The sequence below is a fragment of the Parus major genome, chromosome 2 (assembly GCF_001522545.3).
Source record: "Parus major isolate Abel chromosome 2, Parus_major1.1, whole genome shotgun sequence".
In the NCBI taxonomy this organism is placed as follows: Eukaryota; Metazoa; Chordata; class Aves; order Passeriformes; family Paridae; genus Parus; species Parus major.
Window position 1 is genome coordinate 22,767,939 of NC_031769.1, and position 18,521 is coordinate 22,786,459.

An 18,521-nucleotide genomic window follows, 5' to 3' on the forward strand; every position below is an offset into this window, starting at 1 on the left:
TGTTTGACTGGTTGGCTTGTTTTGTATAAGGCTATGATAAGGGTCTTAGGATTTCCTGCCATTGTGAAAATCATGGTGGTCCAGAGGTCTATAAACATTTTCAAACTTCAGCTCTAAGTAGGTCCCTGTTGCCATATCCCAAACATCTTTTTTCTTTAGAAATAACATCCCCAAAGTGCAGACTGGAACTAGAAGCCTTGGAAATTGAGTTTTTAAGGTCTGCTAATAATACAATCTTTTGTCTGTGTTTAGAGTACACTTTGTTAACTGCTCTGTTAGTAATGATATTTCTCCTTTTTCACTGGACTAAAATTCATTGGGATTTTATTGCTGCAAAATAGAAATTGAAGCATATTGAGTTTTGTTGATTTTAATTTGATTTTTACTCTAAGTTGAAGAAGTACTATTTTGTTAAAACTCAATTTTCCAAACTACGTATATTTAAATTTAGCTTACGTATACCATATATGCATTATGCCATTCAACACATTATAAATGTCAGAAATTTCTAAAGTTGGGTCTTTGTATTTTCTTGTTTCTCACTCCTTTAAATTGTGCTTTTATATTCAAAGACTGATTTACAGCTACAAATGGAGGCACAGCGGATTTGCCTATCCCTGGTTTATTCAGCTCATGTAGACCAGGTTTGTGAGTCCTTGAAGGCAGAAAAAGAGAGTGCACTTTGCAGTCTTAAAGAGGAACTTGTTCATAATCATATACAAGAGATGACTGATCTTAAAAGAATGCATCAGCTGGAGCTCCAGACTCTGAAATTTCAACAAGCAGGTAACTTGACCAAAATTATGAGAATGAAGCTCTGTATGAAAAACATAAAAAACCTGAGGTCTTAAAAAACCCCAGCCAAACAAGCACAAGAGTTTATGCATCAAGCTGTACAATAAACTGTTTTTATAGAATATTTCAAAGTATTTTTTCAACAAATTATTTACCCAGTACCTGCAGCCTACTACTGAGATAACTTGAAAAAGAAGTGTATTAAAAAATAAGGAATCAAAAGTATTGCAACTCATTGTTTGCTGTTTATATTAGTTCAATTAATTGTAAAGAGCAATAAAGCAGGTTCACCAATAAGGTAAAATAATAAGCAAATTCACCAGCAAAGTATTTTTGGACTTGTTCTTTTTTCTTTGTGTTGATGGGTACTTTAAGTCAACTTTGGTACTACTTTTTGCCTTAGTGAGCTTCTATGTTATCATGATGGTTTTCTATCCCAGCTTTTTCTGTTATACCCCCTTGTTCAATTTTTTTGCTTAAGTTCTTCTCCCTCCACTAGGTATCTGTATACTTTTACCTTTCTGGAGGTCACTAATACACAAAGCCAACTCTTATCTCTAGCTCCTCTAGAATGTGCAGCTCAACTGTCATAGTTTAAATTGTCCATGTGTTGTAACAAACAAAAAAAGTGCCCTACCTCAAGCTGAAGAGGCAGCCTCACTGAGGCAGGAAATTAGGCCTTTGAAAAGTTTTTGTGCATCTAATGCTTAAAAATAATATGAATAATTTGTGCTCATAGATGATGAAGGGAAATCTACACAAAGACTTATAGAAAAACTGAATGAAGCTGTCACTGAGGAATGTTCCAGGCTGGTTCAGGTAGGACTTAACAAAAAGCCTTTTTCAAAATGAAAATTTGGAAAACAAGAAATGATGGTTAGTGAGTCATCATATTTTCTACATTGTTTTTGCAGATTTTCTTTGCAGTTTTTATCTTTGCATTGATCTCAAAATAGAGACTGCTAAACCTGAGATTCCAAAATAGCATTGCAAATGGTTTTGTACTTTTTTTCTCCTAAACTGGTTTATGTCCTTGTCCAGACAAGTCTTTTGTCTTACACATAGTCTTAATCTTCTACCTAATGTTGATCTCATCTCTACTAGTTTGGAAGTAGTTTCTTCCTTTGTATTTGTTTCTGGACATGTGTTTTTGATTCGAGAGTCTGATGTTGCACACATGTCTGATGCACAGTATAATGCACAGGACCTCCCCTCTCATATCTGCAATAAGATAGTAATTTCTTTCTTAGCTGCAGCTTATCTTTCAAAGACTTAAAAGTGTTAAACAATCTAAAAAAATTATTATCTATATTGTTTTTAGTAAATAAATATTATAGTCAAAAATTGAAGCTTGTATTTAGTCTTCATTCTAATATCAGCCACCTATAATAATACTTTGGCATATCTTTTTTCTAGAGTAATAGTATATTGATGTACAATTGATGTAATTGAAGTACTATTACAGGTACTTTTTGACCATCAGTTGAGTTACTTATTAGACTTATTTCTAGATAAATTAAGCTGCTTTTGTCACTCATTGTAAGCCATGGTTTTCAAGTCTAAAATACTTCAAATGGATGGGGTTTGTGGTTTGGGGTTGTTTTGTTTTTTTCTTCTTTGCTGGGCTTTTTTCAACACCTTTTTGGGAAAGTGAATAGCTGAATTTTAACTTGAGATCCAGCATAGGAGAGATTAAGTAGGACTCCATGATAGCTCACAGAAAGTCGCAGCTAAATTAGAGTGCTTGGCATGATTTATTTCACAGTGTGAAGAATGCTGTTATTTGTATGATCCCTTTGTTGAGCTGTCAGACAAATTATGGTTTTACTTTTATAAGTTGAGTTTGGTTTTTGTTGAGTACAAAATCTTTAAATAAAGAATCCCACTTTGCTTTGAGCAAATTATTTCTTTTCAAGTATAATTTATCTTCAGAAATTGTATGGATAAATCTTCTGTTTGCCTGCCCCTTGTGAATATGGCAGTGTTCTGCTCTCCATGCAGTTTGCACCAACAAATATAGGGTATTCTGTTCATTACTTGCTTTTTTTATGCCATACCCTTTTATGTGATTTGTTCAGCACTTCAAGATGAGCTGTAATCCCTAAAATGATACAGATTTCTGCTGTAGGGAATTCCTCTTCCAAGTAAAATTGCAGCTCATGAGAATGAGACTTTTAAAATATAAGTTTGCTTTCCACATTAATAAAGGAGGCCTTTCTCTACAAGATTTTAGTACTTGGCAATTCCAAATTAAATACTGATTTGAAAACATGTATTTATGCTTTAGCTGAAAATTTTTTCATATCTGTTTCTTTTATGAGGATTTTTAAAGATTGTCTGTTTCTTAGGATTCAACAAAACACTTATGCCATCATTTTTACAGAAGTTAGTGCTCACAAAATACTACTTTCTTCCTATTTTTCTGGTTTTCTTTGTGAATTATGATTGATAAAATAATAAGAAATTGCTTACTTTTCATTTTGTTTGATTTGTTATACAGGTTTTGTGTGGCAATCAGAATGAACATTCTTCATCTGCTGTAGAAGCTGGTGATAGGGAACAGGAAATTTTCTGTAAACCTGTTGTGAAAGAAAAACTGAGTGTAGAATTACCAGCTCATGGAGGTCAAGCTCAAGGTAATGACTTTCTACTATCATGCTGGTTAAAAGTACTTATTTAAAAGCATTTCAGACTGGAAAATATGCCATTACTTTTTCAGGTACTTATTCATGTGCTTAAATAACTGTTTTAGAGATTTCCTCATTATTCTGAACCACTTTCTTTTTATTATGGATATTTTCTTACGCTGTTTTCATTTTCTCATATATTATTTCTCTTCCTCTTCCTCCTTTTGTAGAAGAAGCTAGCAGTCCTACCAAAAAAATGCATGTGTGTCAATACATATAAAAATGCGTTCAAATTCTGGAAGGGCTTCACTTGTTTCAGTATTTTGTAATGTTAATCAGACAATTCTTTAGGGCAGAACTTGTGAACAAATCACTTGTATTAAAATTTATGGTGAAATGTTAATTTTCTTTTCTTTAAGTCCCTGGTTCTTTGTGTAATTTAACTGTGCAAGAACGTATGGATGCACTTCTCCACAAGATAATGGAAGAATATAGCAGGCTGAAAGCCCTTCAAACACAGCTGATGGCAGAGTGTAAACAGGTAAACTTATACAGCATGGAGTATATGAGCATTTGAATTTTCTCTGTTGCATGAATTCCTTCTGAATGACTGAGGAAGTGTTTGAAAACGTGTGTATCCTGCTTGAGTGGCAGAGCAAGGCAGTGATTTGAACAAATGGAGAAAGCTGTCCGTGTCACAGAATTCTGCTCTGTCTGGTTGAGGTTAGGAGATGCCTCTGGAGTTCATCTAATCCAGCCCCTTGCCCAAAGCAGTGTCAGTAAGGAAAAGTTGCCAAGGACTGTGTCCAGCTGAATCCACAAGCCCAGTGGGCAGCTTTGCCTTCTTCAGGTTATACATGCCCAGCTCTTCCAACCTCTCCTAGTGCAACAAATGCTCCAAGCCTCCCATCTCCTTTGTAACTCTCTGCTGGACACAAGCCAGAATGTCCATTTCTCTTTCATACTGGGAGTCCAGCACTGAATATATTATTTTTGTGCTACTTCTAGACAAATTGTTGTTAACTGCATTTACATGATTATTATTCAGGTCAAGGAACCAAGGGTATCTTCTTCAGAAAGAAGGAAGGAAGAGGAACCTATCCATATGGAAATAGGAAGGGAGAGTCTGCAGACTCCTTCACAGAATCTAATGGGTAAAAAGATGTATATGCTGTTTTTAATATATGTATATTCAAAGAGAAAGAAAAGACTGACTTTTATTTTTAACTGATTTATATCTTACTACAGCTTGAACATAAGAGATTTTTTCCTATTTTGCAGTACAATACTCTGATTTCCTCAATTCTGTATTTTTTTTTTCAGAATTACATTCTGTGATACATTTTTGGTTTAGTATTTTTTAGTTTTCCACAGTTAGAATTTGTTACCCATATCAAATATTATTTTGCAAAATGGAAGAGTAGGTTATCATTCTTTGTTATGGAAAAGTAGTTGACAGGATGCCAGAAGTTTTTTAACACTGCTTCATATAACCTGTATACAGATCCTACAATTCAAGAATACTGTTTGAAGGAGATAGGGAACCTCAAAAAACAACTTGAGGAGCAGCATGCTCAAGAACTGGAACACCTCCGCTCCTATTTCCAGCAGCAGCTGAAAGAAAGTCAAGAGAGGTACACTACAGAGCTTGTCCATCTGCAGGATAAACTTCAGATTGCTGGGGTATCCTCTGACCACACAAGGTATTAATCAGTTTTTCAATGCTTATAAGTTCATGCTCGTTCAAGAAGTGTTTCAAATAACCATTTATGTAAAGCTCTGTGTTCTACTTCAGAATTGGAGAAATTTCTTTATGAACATACTGTTCTTCTGTAGTTTTGGTCCTTCAAGAGATGTTAAATCTTATAAAGAAATTATATAAACATTACAAATTAAGTAGTACAGCATTTATAGTTAATAGAGGATGATTTGATAAATGGAATAATGTATAAAAGTAATTTTGTATATATGAGCTTTATAGCAGCAATTTCAAAACTTCAACTCAGTAGATCACATTTAATCCTCAAAACTCCAGGCACTATCCTTTATATATAAAGACATCTTGTGTAGATGTAGTTGCCTGAAATTAATTATACTATAGAATGATAGGTAATAATAAACTTTGTGGTAAAGTTCAGGTCCACTTAACACATTCTGATTATCACCAAGTCATTGGCAATGAAATACTAATATTTTTTTTTAAATTATTATTTCTCCTCTCTTCTTTGTGTATCTTTTTAGTGTATCCACAGATTCAGAAAGAAAATTAAAAGAAGTCTTCAGGAAAGTGAAGTGCACAGAAAATCAGAAAAAAACAGATAAAGCATTAGAGGTATGATGTAACTCAGTTGATAGCTAATATATATGAGTGGCATAATTTAGATGCTTTGGCTTCTTAGATGAAAGAAATTGAATTGAAAGAAAATTGAAGTATGGGCTAATACTTGGTAGGTTAAGGTAGTTATTGTCTTAGTACTGTACTATATTATTAGACAGTCCATGTTAGGGGAAAAATATTTAAATTTTACTGGAAAACATCTGGGAATTATGATCAAGAAAACTTGCTTTATTGATGCTGGGTGTAATTTTTTTTTTCTTTTTTTATCTCTGGCTTTTTCTTACTTAAGTGGGAGAGAATTAGTGATCAAATTTTGGGATTTCTTTAGGAATCTTTAAAATATTGTGTCTTTTCTTTAAACACTAATTATGAAAGGAGCAATTTAAGTGAAATCCCAGGACATTTGTAATACACGCTGCACAGTTTAGGATAAATTTTGGAAAAGTAGCCCCAAAGATTTTCAGAGACTAAGCACAAATGGGAAAGACCCAATGCATTCCTCCCCTAGGGGTACTGGAAAACTGGTTCAAAAATTCTGCATTTTGCAAAATAGTAATGTAGTTTTGTACTGCGATTCTGTGCTTGCTGATCTGATTTCATTTCATTTGACATCTCAAATAGCTCTGGAAGGAGAGTTGTTGCAAACTCAACTTGTAAAATTCATTTTGAAGCAGAAACAAGGCAGTCTTTTACCTGGTTCTTCTGTGTTGTGGTACAAAATTGTGATTTGCATGATAGGAAGAAAACCTAATTGATGGGATAAAATCTCCTGCTGGATTGAAACTTAAAACTAATGCAATAAAATCAGAAATACATGATCTGAAATTTCACGTTTTTCTTACAGCTTGGTAGGGAGATGGAAATGCAGAATGATCTGGATGTTGTTCAATTGCTCCAAAAGCAGTTCCAAGAAAGATTAGAAGAAGAAGTAGCAAAGGTATTACTTTTATTTTGTTACTCTAAAATATGCTTTAAAAAAATCTGTCATTTTTATTTGCAATTCTCAACTATTTAGGCAGTTGCTGTAGCATATGCTAACTTTTGTATGATTTATTTACTAAGAAATTGTTTCATTTGGCTTTTGAATTGGAAAGTCCTAAAAAAATTCTGGAACATTTTGGGCTTTCTTAGGTATCTATCCTATTCCTAATTCATCATTTTTATTCATGTGGGTTGTAGTGGTGGCTTTTAAAACTTCAGCGAAAAAAAGACAACATGCTGCCATATTCTACATTTGAATTTATTTTAAAAATCCAGAGACTTAGAGTGTATTTCTTGATACCATAGGCTTAACAGCAGGTCAGTTCAAAAGACTTTTGCACTTAACTGTTTAATACTATTTTCTGATATTTATTTTTGTGCATTTTAATATGTGGTGTAAAATGCATAGTTTTTCTTTGGATCTGGTGACTAAAATATGAAAAGTTAAAGTAAGATTTTATAGGTAGAGTATATTTGTTTGTGGATTTACTTACTTTCTGATTTGCAAAAATGTTTCCACTTTGTAGAATAAAAAAAATATTCTCTTATCTGCTGCCAAGAAAACCCTTCTTTATGAGGAAACAAATATTGCATTGGTTAAGATTAGTTGAAGTTCAAAAGACAAATTCATGTTTTCTGGAAAGGACGAGTTCGCTGTTTTCAAGTGTAACACTTCTGTATTTATTGTACTATTTTTTCACATTTTTGTAGCTTATGCTATAAATCACTGTATTCTAACTCTAGAATAGGCTTGCTCACATTATTGGAAAAGGAGTTTATTTGTATTAGCAACACAAAAGTTATCAGCCTGTTGTAGCCGTAACTGCACCTAGTTAGTGCCAACAGTTTCTTTCTGGTCAAGTAAAATTCCTGGGCAGAGTATCAAGTGCATGGCACTGCATTCTTTATACAGCCCAGAATTCCATGTCAATTAAACTTTTGCTTTGGATACTTGCCTAGACAGAGAAAGCTTAGCACTGTTGCTCTTACGTCCATGTGCCAACACTTTTTGAAATCATCTAATAGGATCTTTTTAAAAAAAACATTGATATTTCCATGCTAAATAATCTGTTGTAACTGAAGGTAATATTGTATTTCATTAAACTACCTTAAATACAGCATGTCTGTATTTTAAGAGGTGACCATTTTAAAGATTGGCAAGATAGCTTTGTTCTTTTATCTTTCTGTTTCCCGCTGGGAGCTTTTGGTATTTATATTTTTATTGTTGATGGTCATCTATTTTCTTCAGTAAAAGGAGGTGCTGTGGAGAATAAACTAATACAGACTTCTCTTGTTTTTTCAGGTTATTGTGTCAATGAGTGTAGCATTTGCCAAACAGACTGAATTGTCAGGGATTGCTAGGCAGAAGGAAGGAGCACCAATGCAGAATGTACATCCAGAGAGAATACATTTTGGAATTAACAAGCAGCATAGTGAGGAAGAGGTTGACAGCCTTCTTAGAAAAGCAACTGGAAAAGGCAGTAAGAATGAAGAAGGATTGAAATCACTTTCCAAGGAACTCAGTGAAGAGTCTGGAGAGATCAACTTGCTTGGAGAACAGCTTCATTCTAATAACAACCCTGATGGCATATTAGGACAGACAACACATAAGTCAGTGATTTCTGAAGAACTTTTTTCCCATAGCAAAGGTCTTAAAGTAGAAGGAACACCAGTAAGTGTTAAAAAAAGCAGCAAAGAAAAAATTGAAATGAAAATTCCATTTAAATATTTCCTTTTCCCTTTCCAAGGGTGTAAGAGATGCTTTGGGGTCTGAGACATGACACTATAATTGAGTTATATGTTAGTAGTTTATTTCAGGGCGTGGGAGAGAGCGAGAGCCTGCTAGGAGCCAGCAGATGAAGCTCAAAGCAGGTTCAAAGAGAACAATACAAAAGGGGGTAAAATATGAATACATGAGTTCAAGACTTAAGATTGCTAAGAAAGAGAGTAACAGAACAGAAGTGAGAGAGCCAGGAAAGGAGGATAAAGAAGAGCAGAAAGAGTAGCAAGAGTGAATCCAGAGAAGCAAGAGCATAGAAAGAGTGAGGCAAGAAAGACAAGAGAGACCAAGAGAGCGAGCTCTCCTTTATGATTACTTATATAACCTATACATTTGAATATTCTATTCCTTTACTAACCAATCTTCCTAAGTATACTAATACAGTAACATTTGTGTGCGACCTATAGAAATCGCTGCTTTTGCATATTTTTAGTTATCTCAGGGTCCTTCAGAGCTTTCCTTATAAGGCTGGGAAGAGGGGTCTTAGCTTAGTTTTACTGGGGGAAAGAATGTGTTCTGTCATACCAGACCAGTTTCTTTGAATTATTCAAACAGTGCTTTCATTTGTATTTCTTCCTTAGCCTTTCTGGCTAAGGAGTCATATTTATAATTTCTTTCTAATTCTACCTTCCCAACACATTCAATTTTGACAATTTCATACTTAAATTAGCTACCCTTCTTTCCTGTGTGCTGTGCCTCAGGAAGGGAATGTGATGCCAGCTGTATTGCAGACAATAAATTGCTAGAAGACTTTTTGTAAACTAGGTTATATTTTAGTGTTTATACAAAGACTAGATTAAAAATAGTGCTAAACAGTTTCAGTCTCTTGTGACAAAGGATATCAGCTGAACATAAAAATTATTAAAGTGATGTAGAGTATACAGTTAGCATTTCACAAACATGGAGTGGATAAGATGAAAAGGAGTCGTAAAAAGCACGGAAGTTAATACTGTTGAGTTTTTGGAAAAGATTATCTTTTTAAATGGAGAATAATTCTAAGCCTGGGCTGTCCAAGAAGTAGGCAACACGATAATGCTTTCATGCCAGCTACTTTCCATTTATGAAAGCATTTTCTGAAATTTATTTAAATGTTTCCTAAGACCAGTATTGAACATAAGAAGCTAAAAGAGTTGCACTGTTTCAGCACTGCGCTGGGGTGACGGCCGCAGACACAGAAACATCCAGCCAGCTGTTGTTATACGAGGAGCGCTTGGAGGACATGCGGCAGGAGCTCGTGCGGCAGTACCAGGAGCATCAGCAGGCAACGGAATTATTGAGACAGGGGCACATGCAGCAAATGGAGCGTCAGAAAGAAAATCAAGATCAACTCCTAGCAGAGCTGGAGAGTCTTAAAGTGCAATTAGCTGAGGTAATACAGAATTCAACCAGTGAGTTTATATGGGTTAACAAAGGAACATCAACAGCAGATTCATACTTACGCATTTATATCTATTTAGAGGAAGAGAGAGGCATGCACGTATTTTCCATGTGCATGCATATGCACTTATGTGCACACACACTTGTATTTCTCTGTGTGTGTGTGTGTGTGTGTACATACAAACCCACATATTTATAGAAGACATATTTCTTTAATCAAAGCTCACACAGTGATGTGTTGATTTAGACTTCTGTCAACGTGGAGCAAACCTGCAGTGCTGCACAGCAGCCAGAAGAGAGTGAGTGTGGATGCACTGCCAGTTGTGCCACCTCCCAGATACATGGTACTGTGTAGGAGGTAGGCTAGCAGCCATTTATGTCAATTAAGCCACCAGCCTAGAAATGGCTAGAAATACTATAAAATTCTTCATTTTTCATCATTCTGACTTGGACAGTATCAGTGGCTTCCTGCAGCAATGTGTTTTGGCATTTTGGGGTTTTTTTCCCCAGTTCTGGAGTTAAGTCCTTACCAACTTTTAGAATGAAACAGTATCTGTGGGGGTATGGTGGGAAACATCTGTGTTTCTTTGCCTTTTCAAACTTAGCTTGCTGTCACTCTGTATCTATTCAAAGCCTACTGTAGGTGTGCTAATGAAACTCATTAGTTTATCTCAATAATACTTCAAAAATAATGTCATTTATAGACATGTCTTTCAAGGATTCCTTCCACTGAAAGACAAAGTAAACAGAATCCAGAAGAATATGTCTTGTTCTGATTTAATTTCAACAGTGTAACATGACCAAATTGTGCTCAAAGCTAGTAATTAGTGAATTCTAAAATTCTTTGCTTTCACTGTAGAGTGGAACTTCAGACCTTTTCCAAACCTTTTTCTTGTCTGTTTTAAGTTTGGGCTCAAGGAGTTCTGTAATCTAGAAAGCCAGTCATTTTTACCTTAGGAATCCTTTCCAGCAGCATCAGCTGTCTCCTAGCTGCTTTTAAGGTATCCTAGAATCATTTATCTTGATAATCTTTCCCATTAATATATGTATACTTCTCCTTATACCTCTTTTTTCAGTTTGCATATTTGTCAGGGTTGAAAATTCCTGTAACTGATAAAAATCATTAAGTAGAACTTACACTGCTAGGTTTTTTTAGGTTTTTAGTGCCAACTATGTATGTTCATAAGAACTACATAGAAATGCATGCATTGTGTTTAAGCCATGAGCACTTCTAGCTCTTCTAAAAGAGAATGTAGGGGTTTTATAAAAGTAAGATATTCTCATATTTTTTCTTGTGCAAAACACATTGTAGTATGTAATATTCAGAAATTCCCTCCAGTTTGCATTTGTATTTTCTAAACAGCATAAAAATGGTATGAAAATCTTACAGGAGGTTTAAGTATTTTTTAGCTGTATTCCATTCTAGAAAGCTTTCAGTGTTTTTGTAATGATTTAAGGAGATGGACTGAAATTTCTTTGTTCAAGGTCTGTAAAGAATTAGAAGTGACAGAACTCACTTTACTCAGAAGCTTAAAAAACTGTGTGAGCCTCTATAACACTTCTTTCTTAGCGTGTCTCAATGGAGAATGACAGCCTGGTTGCAGAGAGAGAGAGAATGCTTTTAGAAGAACTGGAATCATTAAAACAACATTCCGGACCAGGAAAAGAGAGGCTGTCTTGTGAGTTACAAAACAACAGCACACAGACAGAGGTAAATATGGACTTTGACTTTCTGGGCAGCTGTGGCATGTAAAACCAGTGAAAGGTTCCTGTTCACTGTTACTTTTTCTGTGTAATATATTTTTTCTAAAAGATGTTGGGTATTGCTGGAACAGAGCAGATGTAAGATTCAAGAGGTGGTAGTGGTAAATGTAGCTTTTTGACTTCAGGTAAGCAGAAGCTTGTTGAACAGCTTGAAGGCAGGGATTATTACTACAGCTATTTCCTTAAGTAAACTCACTTCTTCATATTGCTATAGCAACACAAACAGAAAACACAACAACTGTTTAATCAGTGTAACAAAGTTCTTTCTAATTGGCCCTGCCTTGGATTTCCTGGTTTCTTTTTGTTAACATTTTTTTTCCACACAGTAAGAGTATTACTGGATTTATAATTTGGTGCAGAAGTACTAAAAAGGAAATGACAACTAATTTAGGTTTTAAATTTCATGTTCTACCATATATAAGAAGAATATGTTGATTCTGACATGACAGGATTCTTGTCCTTTTTGTTTTCTCTCCCTCTGCCAAAACTTACTCAGAATGAAAATGAAAACCAAAATGATGCAAGAGAGCAGATCTTTGAGCATGAAGATGGGGGAAGAAAGCCTGATGAAACACCTTCAGCTCTTCTTTCTAAAGAAAGGTGCTTAGAACTGTTAAGAAAATATTTTTCTTAAATCATGTTCTTGCTGTTAATAATATTTACAAGCTTTATTCTGATTGATGATAATGTGTGTCTTTTGTTCTAAAAAAACCTATTTCTAAGTTTATGTACTTTAGGTTAAATAGTATCTTATTTTTTATAAAGCCTAACAATGTAATGGTATAGAGGATGAGACAAATCTTAGCCTATTTTACTATATATTTTGTATTACACACATTGAATTATATATATATATTTATATACATATTGTATGTACATATGTGAATTAAGTTTATATTAGTATGATTGTTTTATTTTATAATCCTATTTGACTGTTCTGTACCTTTTTTGATCTGTGTAGAGGAACAACTTTCTTAGCTGTCATTTTGAGAAAAGATTAATTTTATAATGAATACTGGGCAAAAGCGGATCTCCCCTTTAAAAGAATAACTAGTAAAATGCCAAGATAAAAGTAGAAATTGTGATAAGTACTTTGACTTTTTACATACTTTATAAAAAGAACTGACTTTTAATACAAATGTGTATTTAGTATTTATATGATGTAGGATTTAGCCTTAAAAAAAAAAAAAAATCTTAATTTTGTTATTTCAATTGAAAATAATCTTTGGTTGCAAGGGTGTATAAAGGATAAAATCCACTTGGAAATCAGGGAAAGATCAGAGGATTGATTAGTTTCTATCCTGCAGGCATGTTTTTCAGAAGGCTAATGAAAAACTCATGAAGATTCTTTTAGAAGTTGTGAAGACAACTGCAGCAATGGAGGAGACAATTGGTCAGCATGTTCTTGGGTTACTGGATCGTTCTGGGAAAGTCCAGGCTTCCAAACAAGCTGGATGGGACACTGAGACAGAGGAGTCAATAAAACCCTGCATCCGTGTGGGGTATGAAAAAGGTATTGATTGTATGGGTTTATATTTCATAAGAAGTATCATTTTCATGTTTTAATGATATATTTAAACACTCTAAATTTTCATATTTTAAATTAAACTTTTTCTAAGGAAAAAGCCCCACAACCTATTTTTCATTTGAATACATATGACATCTCTGCTTAAGATGATGTATATCATCTTAAACAGACATTTCAGGAGGGTTTTTTTCAGATATCTTGAGCAACATTGCAGGAGTTGTCTGGGTCATGCCCCACACTCATTACAACTCACATCTAGGGTCCTGTTGTAAAGGTTGCAACAGAATGGGAAAGTGATGGAGAGGTCAAGAAAAAAATAAGTTTCTGTTGATGGAGGCAAAGAGAATGAAACATAGCTCCATGGCATCTTGTACCACTTACACTCTCCGGTGTATGTATGGGAACGGGAGCTAGTGTCAAGGGCTCGATCTCCAGCAGTGCACTTGAAGTCCAGAGGGATGTTGCTGGTCACTGAGGGCAGCTGGCAGGGGACAAGCCTGTATATGTGTGCTTGTGGACTTCATTAGCTTCCTAAAGAAGTGTTTGCAGGCAAATCTCATTTGGACACAGTTCCAAGAACTTCTCAACTGCCAGCACTTCCCCATCAGCTGTTTCCAGGAGTGCTAGTTGGCACAAGACTAAGGGAGTATTTTGATGTTATAGCTAGTTGCATACCAGTGTCAAAGAACTCTGCTGGGCTCTGTTTATTTTTTTGTGACTGCACCAGCATAGTGTCTGTCCATTTCTCATTTGGGCAAGAATAGGTGCTTGATTGTATTGCCATTTAGGTACCACTAAGGTTGTGCACATGCATCCTGGATCTTGGCTAGAATTTTAACTACTAGGAATGAGAATGAGAAAAGGAACTGTAAGTCAAATGCTACATTTCAGTATTAAGAAAGTGTCTATTACAGGATAATAATACAGCTGGTAAATGAACTTTACCTCATTCTTTCAAAATGTAGATTATTGCATATTATTGAAATCCCCAGATTGGTTTTAAATATAGGTCACATTATGCCTTGGGGCAAGTCGAGAAAGGTTGTATGAATTTGCAGCACAGAGACATCTTCAGCTGATCACTCAAAAGGTTATCTGCAGTGAAATGTGTAAAGTTGTAGTCTAAAAATTTCTGAAGTTTTCAAGTTAACAGTACTTTTTTACTGCTGTTTCATTAAAAAAGTAACTTTTGTTTTCAACACATTTCACTATATTTAGTTGTGAGAAAAATTATCATTTGAAACTTCAGGCTTTTGAGGCTTTGCCTTTATCCTCACACAGCAAATTGGATAACTGAGCTTCTGAACTTACTTTTTGATGCATTCACTTTTTTTGCCAGCTCCTGCTCATCAGTGTGTATACTTGTATGTGTCACTAATTATTGTCATTAACAATTCTTAATATAGATTACTTGCATTACAGATATGTAGCAAAACACAGTTAAAAAGTACTTTTATTTGTCATTTTGACTTATCCCTGGCTTTCGTAATGCTACTGTCTAACGACACAACATGCCCTCTAATTGGAATGATTTGCTAATTTCTTGTGAAGTCTTCTTTCTGATGAAAGAGGACTGTCTTCAGGTAGAAAAAAACTCTATTCCATTCTGCTAGTGATGAGGTTTGACTGTTTCAACTTGTGTTTGCTATTAGTGTATTTTGAAGAGGTATGTAAAGTTTCACTGTCCTGTAAGAAAGCAGGTATCTGTTCTTGTAATGCCTCTCCTTGGTACAGAGCAGCATTAGAGCTGCACACCTACCATTTGTTTATTCACTATCCTTTTTGCATGTCTCTTTACATTCAGAAATAACAATGAAGGAAGGAGCAACCAAAGCAAAAATTGAAAATGAAAGAAGAGTTAAGCTTACAGTAGCTAAAATGGCTGAATGGGTTGTTTGTAATGTATTTCTGGAGCTATATTCACAGTTCTCCTGTTTTGCTCTCAAAATGATATTGCAGCATCCTTTCTGTCACTGGGGTCATGCACAGTAATAGTTGTACTGTTTTATCAGCTAAAGTATTTGATATTTCTTCAGATGGAATTAGATGGCCAATTCTTTTAGTGTTTTCAGCAATGGGACTCCTGTTATTCATTTTCTATACTAAAACTAAATGGCTTGAGAGGACAAATTTTAAAATTTTTCCCTGTTATTTTATGGAAGTAAGAAATAGATAGACAGTTTTTGTTTGTTTTTTTAAACTGTGCATGTTACTGTATTTTCTAGTACCCACCCAAACAGGTCTTCTTTTTTAATTACTTAGGAAGTCTGCAGGAATAAATTTATACTGATAAAAATCTAATAATACAGTAGTAAAATAATGTGTTTATTGAAGCGAATTCTCTCTGACCTTCTGAATATAATCCATATGTATTGACAAGCAAAACTCAGTTTACTACTTTTGCTGATGCATTTTTAAAATTTCAGCATTTTTAAAAGCTGAATCATTAAGGTCATATACTTATAACCACACCTAATTTATGGAGCACATTTATAGAGGGACATTGACTAGGTTATCTGCAAGCACTAGATTTAATTTCTAGAAGAGTGAGTAAAGTTCAAATTTCAGTCATAAAACATGTCATTGGAAGTGAATGGCCATTTGTGCACAGTAATCTGGTGAGTTTTCTTGGGTTGTGGGACTGCAGTAATGCAGGATGCTCTGGAGAAGCCTGCAAGGTTATGGCATTCCTTGAACATTAAACCCCCTTGCCTGCCTTTTGAGCTCCTTATTTCTGGACAGTGTACCAGGAAAAAAGGTAGTAAATAATAAAGAAAATACAATCACTGCACTGATACAAACACAAGACTGATTTTTGTTTTCAATTTGTAGCCCCTGAGCTTAATTCCTAAGTGGAATCACAGGAGTAAACTGAGATGCTGGTTCTACGTGATGCAAAATAGGTATTGCTTCATAAATGTCAGCTGGCAGCTCATAAACAGCTTCTGTATCTGAAACTTCTGAGCAAGCACTGTATAATTAAGCACTTTCCTAAAGATTTAGTGGGCCGTGACATCTGATGTGCTGAACTGCATGCTCCATGGCAAAGAAAAGAATAGAAACCTTTGTTTCTTTGGTTGATTGGTTTTTTTTTTCATTATGAGGAGGGAGTTTACACAGAGATGATAGTTTTGTTTAAGTCGGTTATGTTCTATTTATTATTTTGTATTGACTGAAAAACAAAATTTCAGAACAGAAGAATTTGATTTAGTTCTCTTAGGGTAAGAGACTAAACACCCATATAAGGATGAACAAAATGTGGATTAGACATTAAGCTGCCAGGGGTGATTAATGAGAATGGACAATGTTTCTATTTCTTGTTTTCACCACTGAAAATCATGTGGAAAGATGCTGTATCAAGCTGCTGTGGACTTAAGACCATTTTGTGGGGAATTTTTTATTTTTTACTGTGCAGTTAGGAAGACATTTAAGGTGAATTTGTGTTATTAAATTCTGCTTTATTGAAATTGTAATATGGTTGTGTACATTTATTATTTGGGTTGCCAGCCACACTGTATAAACAGAATTATTACAAGTTGTTTTTGCATTTACTTTTTGGGGGTTTTGTTACCTTTGAGACTACTAGAGTTTCTGTGTGCCAAATTATGCTTTTGGTGACAACTCACTTTTTCTTTCCTCATTTTTTATATTTATGTTTCAGGCAAATTATGATGTTTTGTTTTGAGATATTTCATATAACAAAATGATGTTTTAATGTTGATTTATTTTGTATTTGTCAAAAAGAAGTGGAAGCAAATTACAAAAGAATTGTCGTAAACAAAATAGGAATTTTAACTCTTCTTATGAGTTCATGGAAGCCTGTTGGTACTGTTTTGGTTACTGGCAAGAAGAAATAATAATATTAGTGAGATTATTAATGTAAAAGACTTATTCTGAACCTGGCTTTTAAAAATTACATTCTGAGCTGCCATCAGTGTTTTTAAGGTTTTTTTCAGAAGTTTCTAGACAGCCAGTTCAGATGATTTTGCAACCAACTGCACATTTCTGCAGTCATTTTGTATAGTCTTTATTTTTGTATTTTACACACAATCATCATTGCACAATTCAGATGTACCTCTCAAGCAAATAATTTACTGAAATAGAAGGGTGACAGGACATGAATTATGGGTGAAACCTGAGAAGGAAAACCAGAACGTTACCTAGATGATTTGTACTCCATCAGGAAAGATTAGATTGTGCAATAACTAATATGTCATTGTTTTATCTTGTTTATAGCTGTGCTACTGTACTGTGGGCTTTTATTTTGTGAGATCTCTGACGCTAAGCAGGGTCTTACCTGGTCAGTTCTTAAGATGTGTGCCCTCCAAAGAGCATCAGGTGCTGCAGTAAGTGTGTTGGTGGCTCAGTAGGGAATATATTTTCCTTCAACTCAGTCTTTAACCAATACTTTGGCACAGCATTTGGAAATACTTATGCTGCTCGATGTCCATCTCAAATGAAGGTCCTTTCTACTCTGAGGATATTAAAGCTTCTGCATCAATACTGATGTTTTGAAACACCCAAACTCAGCCCAAATTTGGGTGGTAAGACATCAAAATGCTATCGAATAAAAAAAGCAGAATTGTTAATTTTGCAGCCTTCCTTGTACTGCAGGGGGATGGAATATTAGGGTGTTGTGGGAAAGCTTTTATGGTCTATAAACCCATTTAGTGTGCTGGCAGAAAATGACTGCTAGCCACTGGTAGGATGATTCCACATAAACAGGAGTTTATGACTGACATTCCAAAGTGCAGTTCTCAAAAGTGCTTTGAAATCCTGTGTAGATGAAAGGTGCCATGTGAATGTATCTTGTATCCATCTGGTTATTCGTTCTATTCATGCATATAGTGTGCTTCTGTTTTTTCCCTTTGGAGTGTGAAAACAGTTTGCAACATTATACCCCACATATCTAAAAGGAGATATGAAACAGTAATAATACAGCCAGAAGAAAAAAGTTACTAAATGCATCTGCATTTGAAAAATCTTAGCAATTTTAAGAGAAAAGTAAACCAAGTGAAACCTTCCTTAATAAAAATCATTATAGATTAGTTTGTTGTGTATGGGTCATATATATGGCTGCAAATATTATTGTCAGAATACTTGCAGGTAGGAATGTATATTAAGTACACCAGGTGGTTAATCATGTTGCAGCTTGTTACAAAAAAGCTAAAAACAAACTTCAAAACTAGAATCTGACTTGCTTGATAGGTTCAAACAAACAACATCAACAAGAGTTCTCATGTCATTTATACGACTGCCAATATTATTTGCCTGCCTGGTTGGGAGGCAAAAACAACAAGACCTAACTATGTTTTTAAAGGCAATTTGTGA

General features: G+C 34.7%; 1 protein-coding gene across 8 annotated transcripts in view; it reads left to right on the plus strand.

Annotated features, from left to right (window-relative positions):
- AKAP9 (A-kinase anchoring protein 9) overlaps positions 1-18,521 on the plus strand; it is a 104,000-nt gene that overhangs the window by 45,643 nt on the left and 39,836 nt on the right. For 7 of the 8 annotated variants that reach the window (XR_001519398.3, XM_015617738.3, XM_015617740.3 and 4 more), the window contains 13 exons: positions 573-786; positions 1,535-1,614; positions 3,296-3,431; positions 3,842-3,963; positions 4,471-4,576; positions 4,927-5,125; positions 5,664-5,754; positions 6,605-6,697; positions 8,045-8,413; positions 9,666-9,890; positions 11,469-11,609; positions 12,159-12,262; positions 12,970-13,175. Coding sequence is in view for 7 of the 8 variants with exons in the window: in XM_015617738.3 (XP_015473224.1) it covers positions 573-786; positions 1,535-1,614; positions 3,296-3,431; positions 3,842-3,963; positions 4,471-4,576; positions 4,927-5,125; positions 5,664-5,754; positions 6,605-6,697; positions 8,045-8,413; positions 9,666-9,890; positions 11,469-11,609; positions 12,159-12,262; positions 12,970-13,175 (2,086 nt within the window). In the remaining variant the exon portion in view is untranslated. The remainder of the gene's footprint in view (positions 1-572; positions 787-1,534; positions 1,615-3,295; positions 3,432-3,841; positions 3,964-4,470; positions 4,577-4,926; positions 5,126-5,663; positions 5,755-6,604; positions 6,698-8,044; positions 8,414-9,665; positions 9,891-11,468; positions 11,610-12,158; positions 12,263-12,969; positions 13,176-18,521) is intronic. The other variant, XM_015617744.3, reaches the window with a different exon arrangement.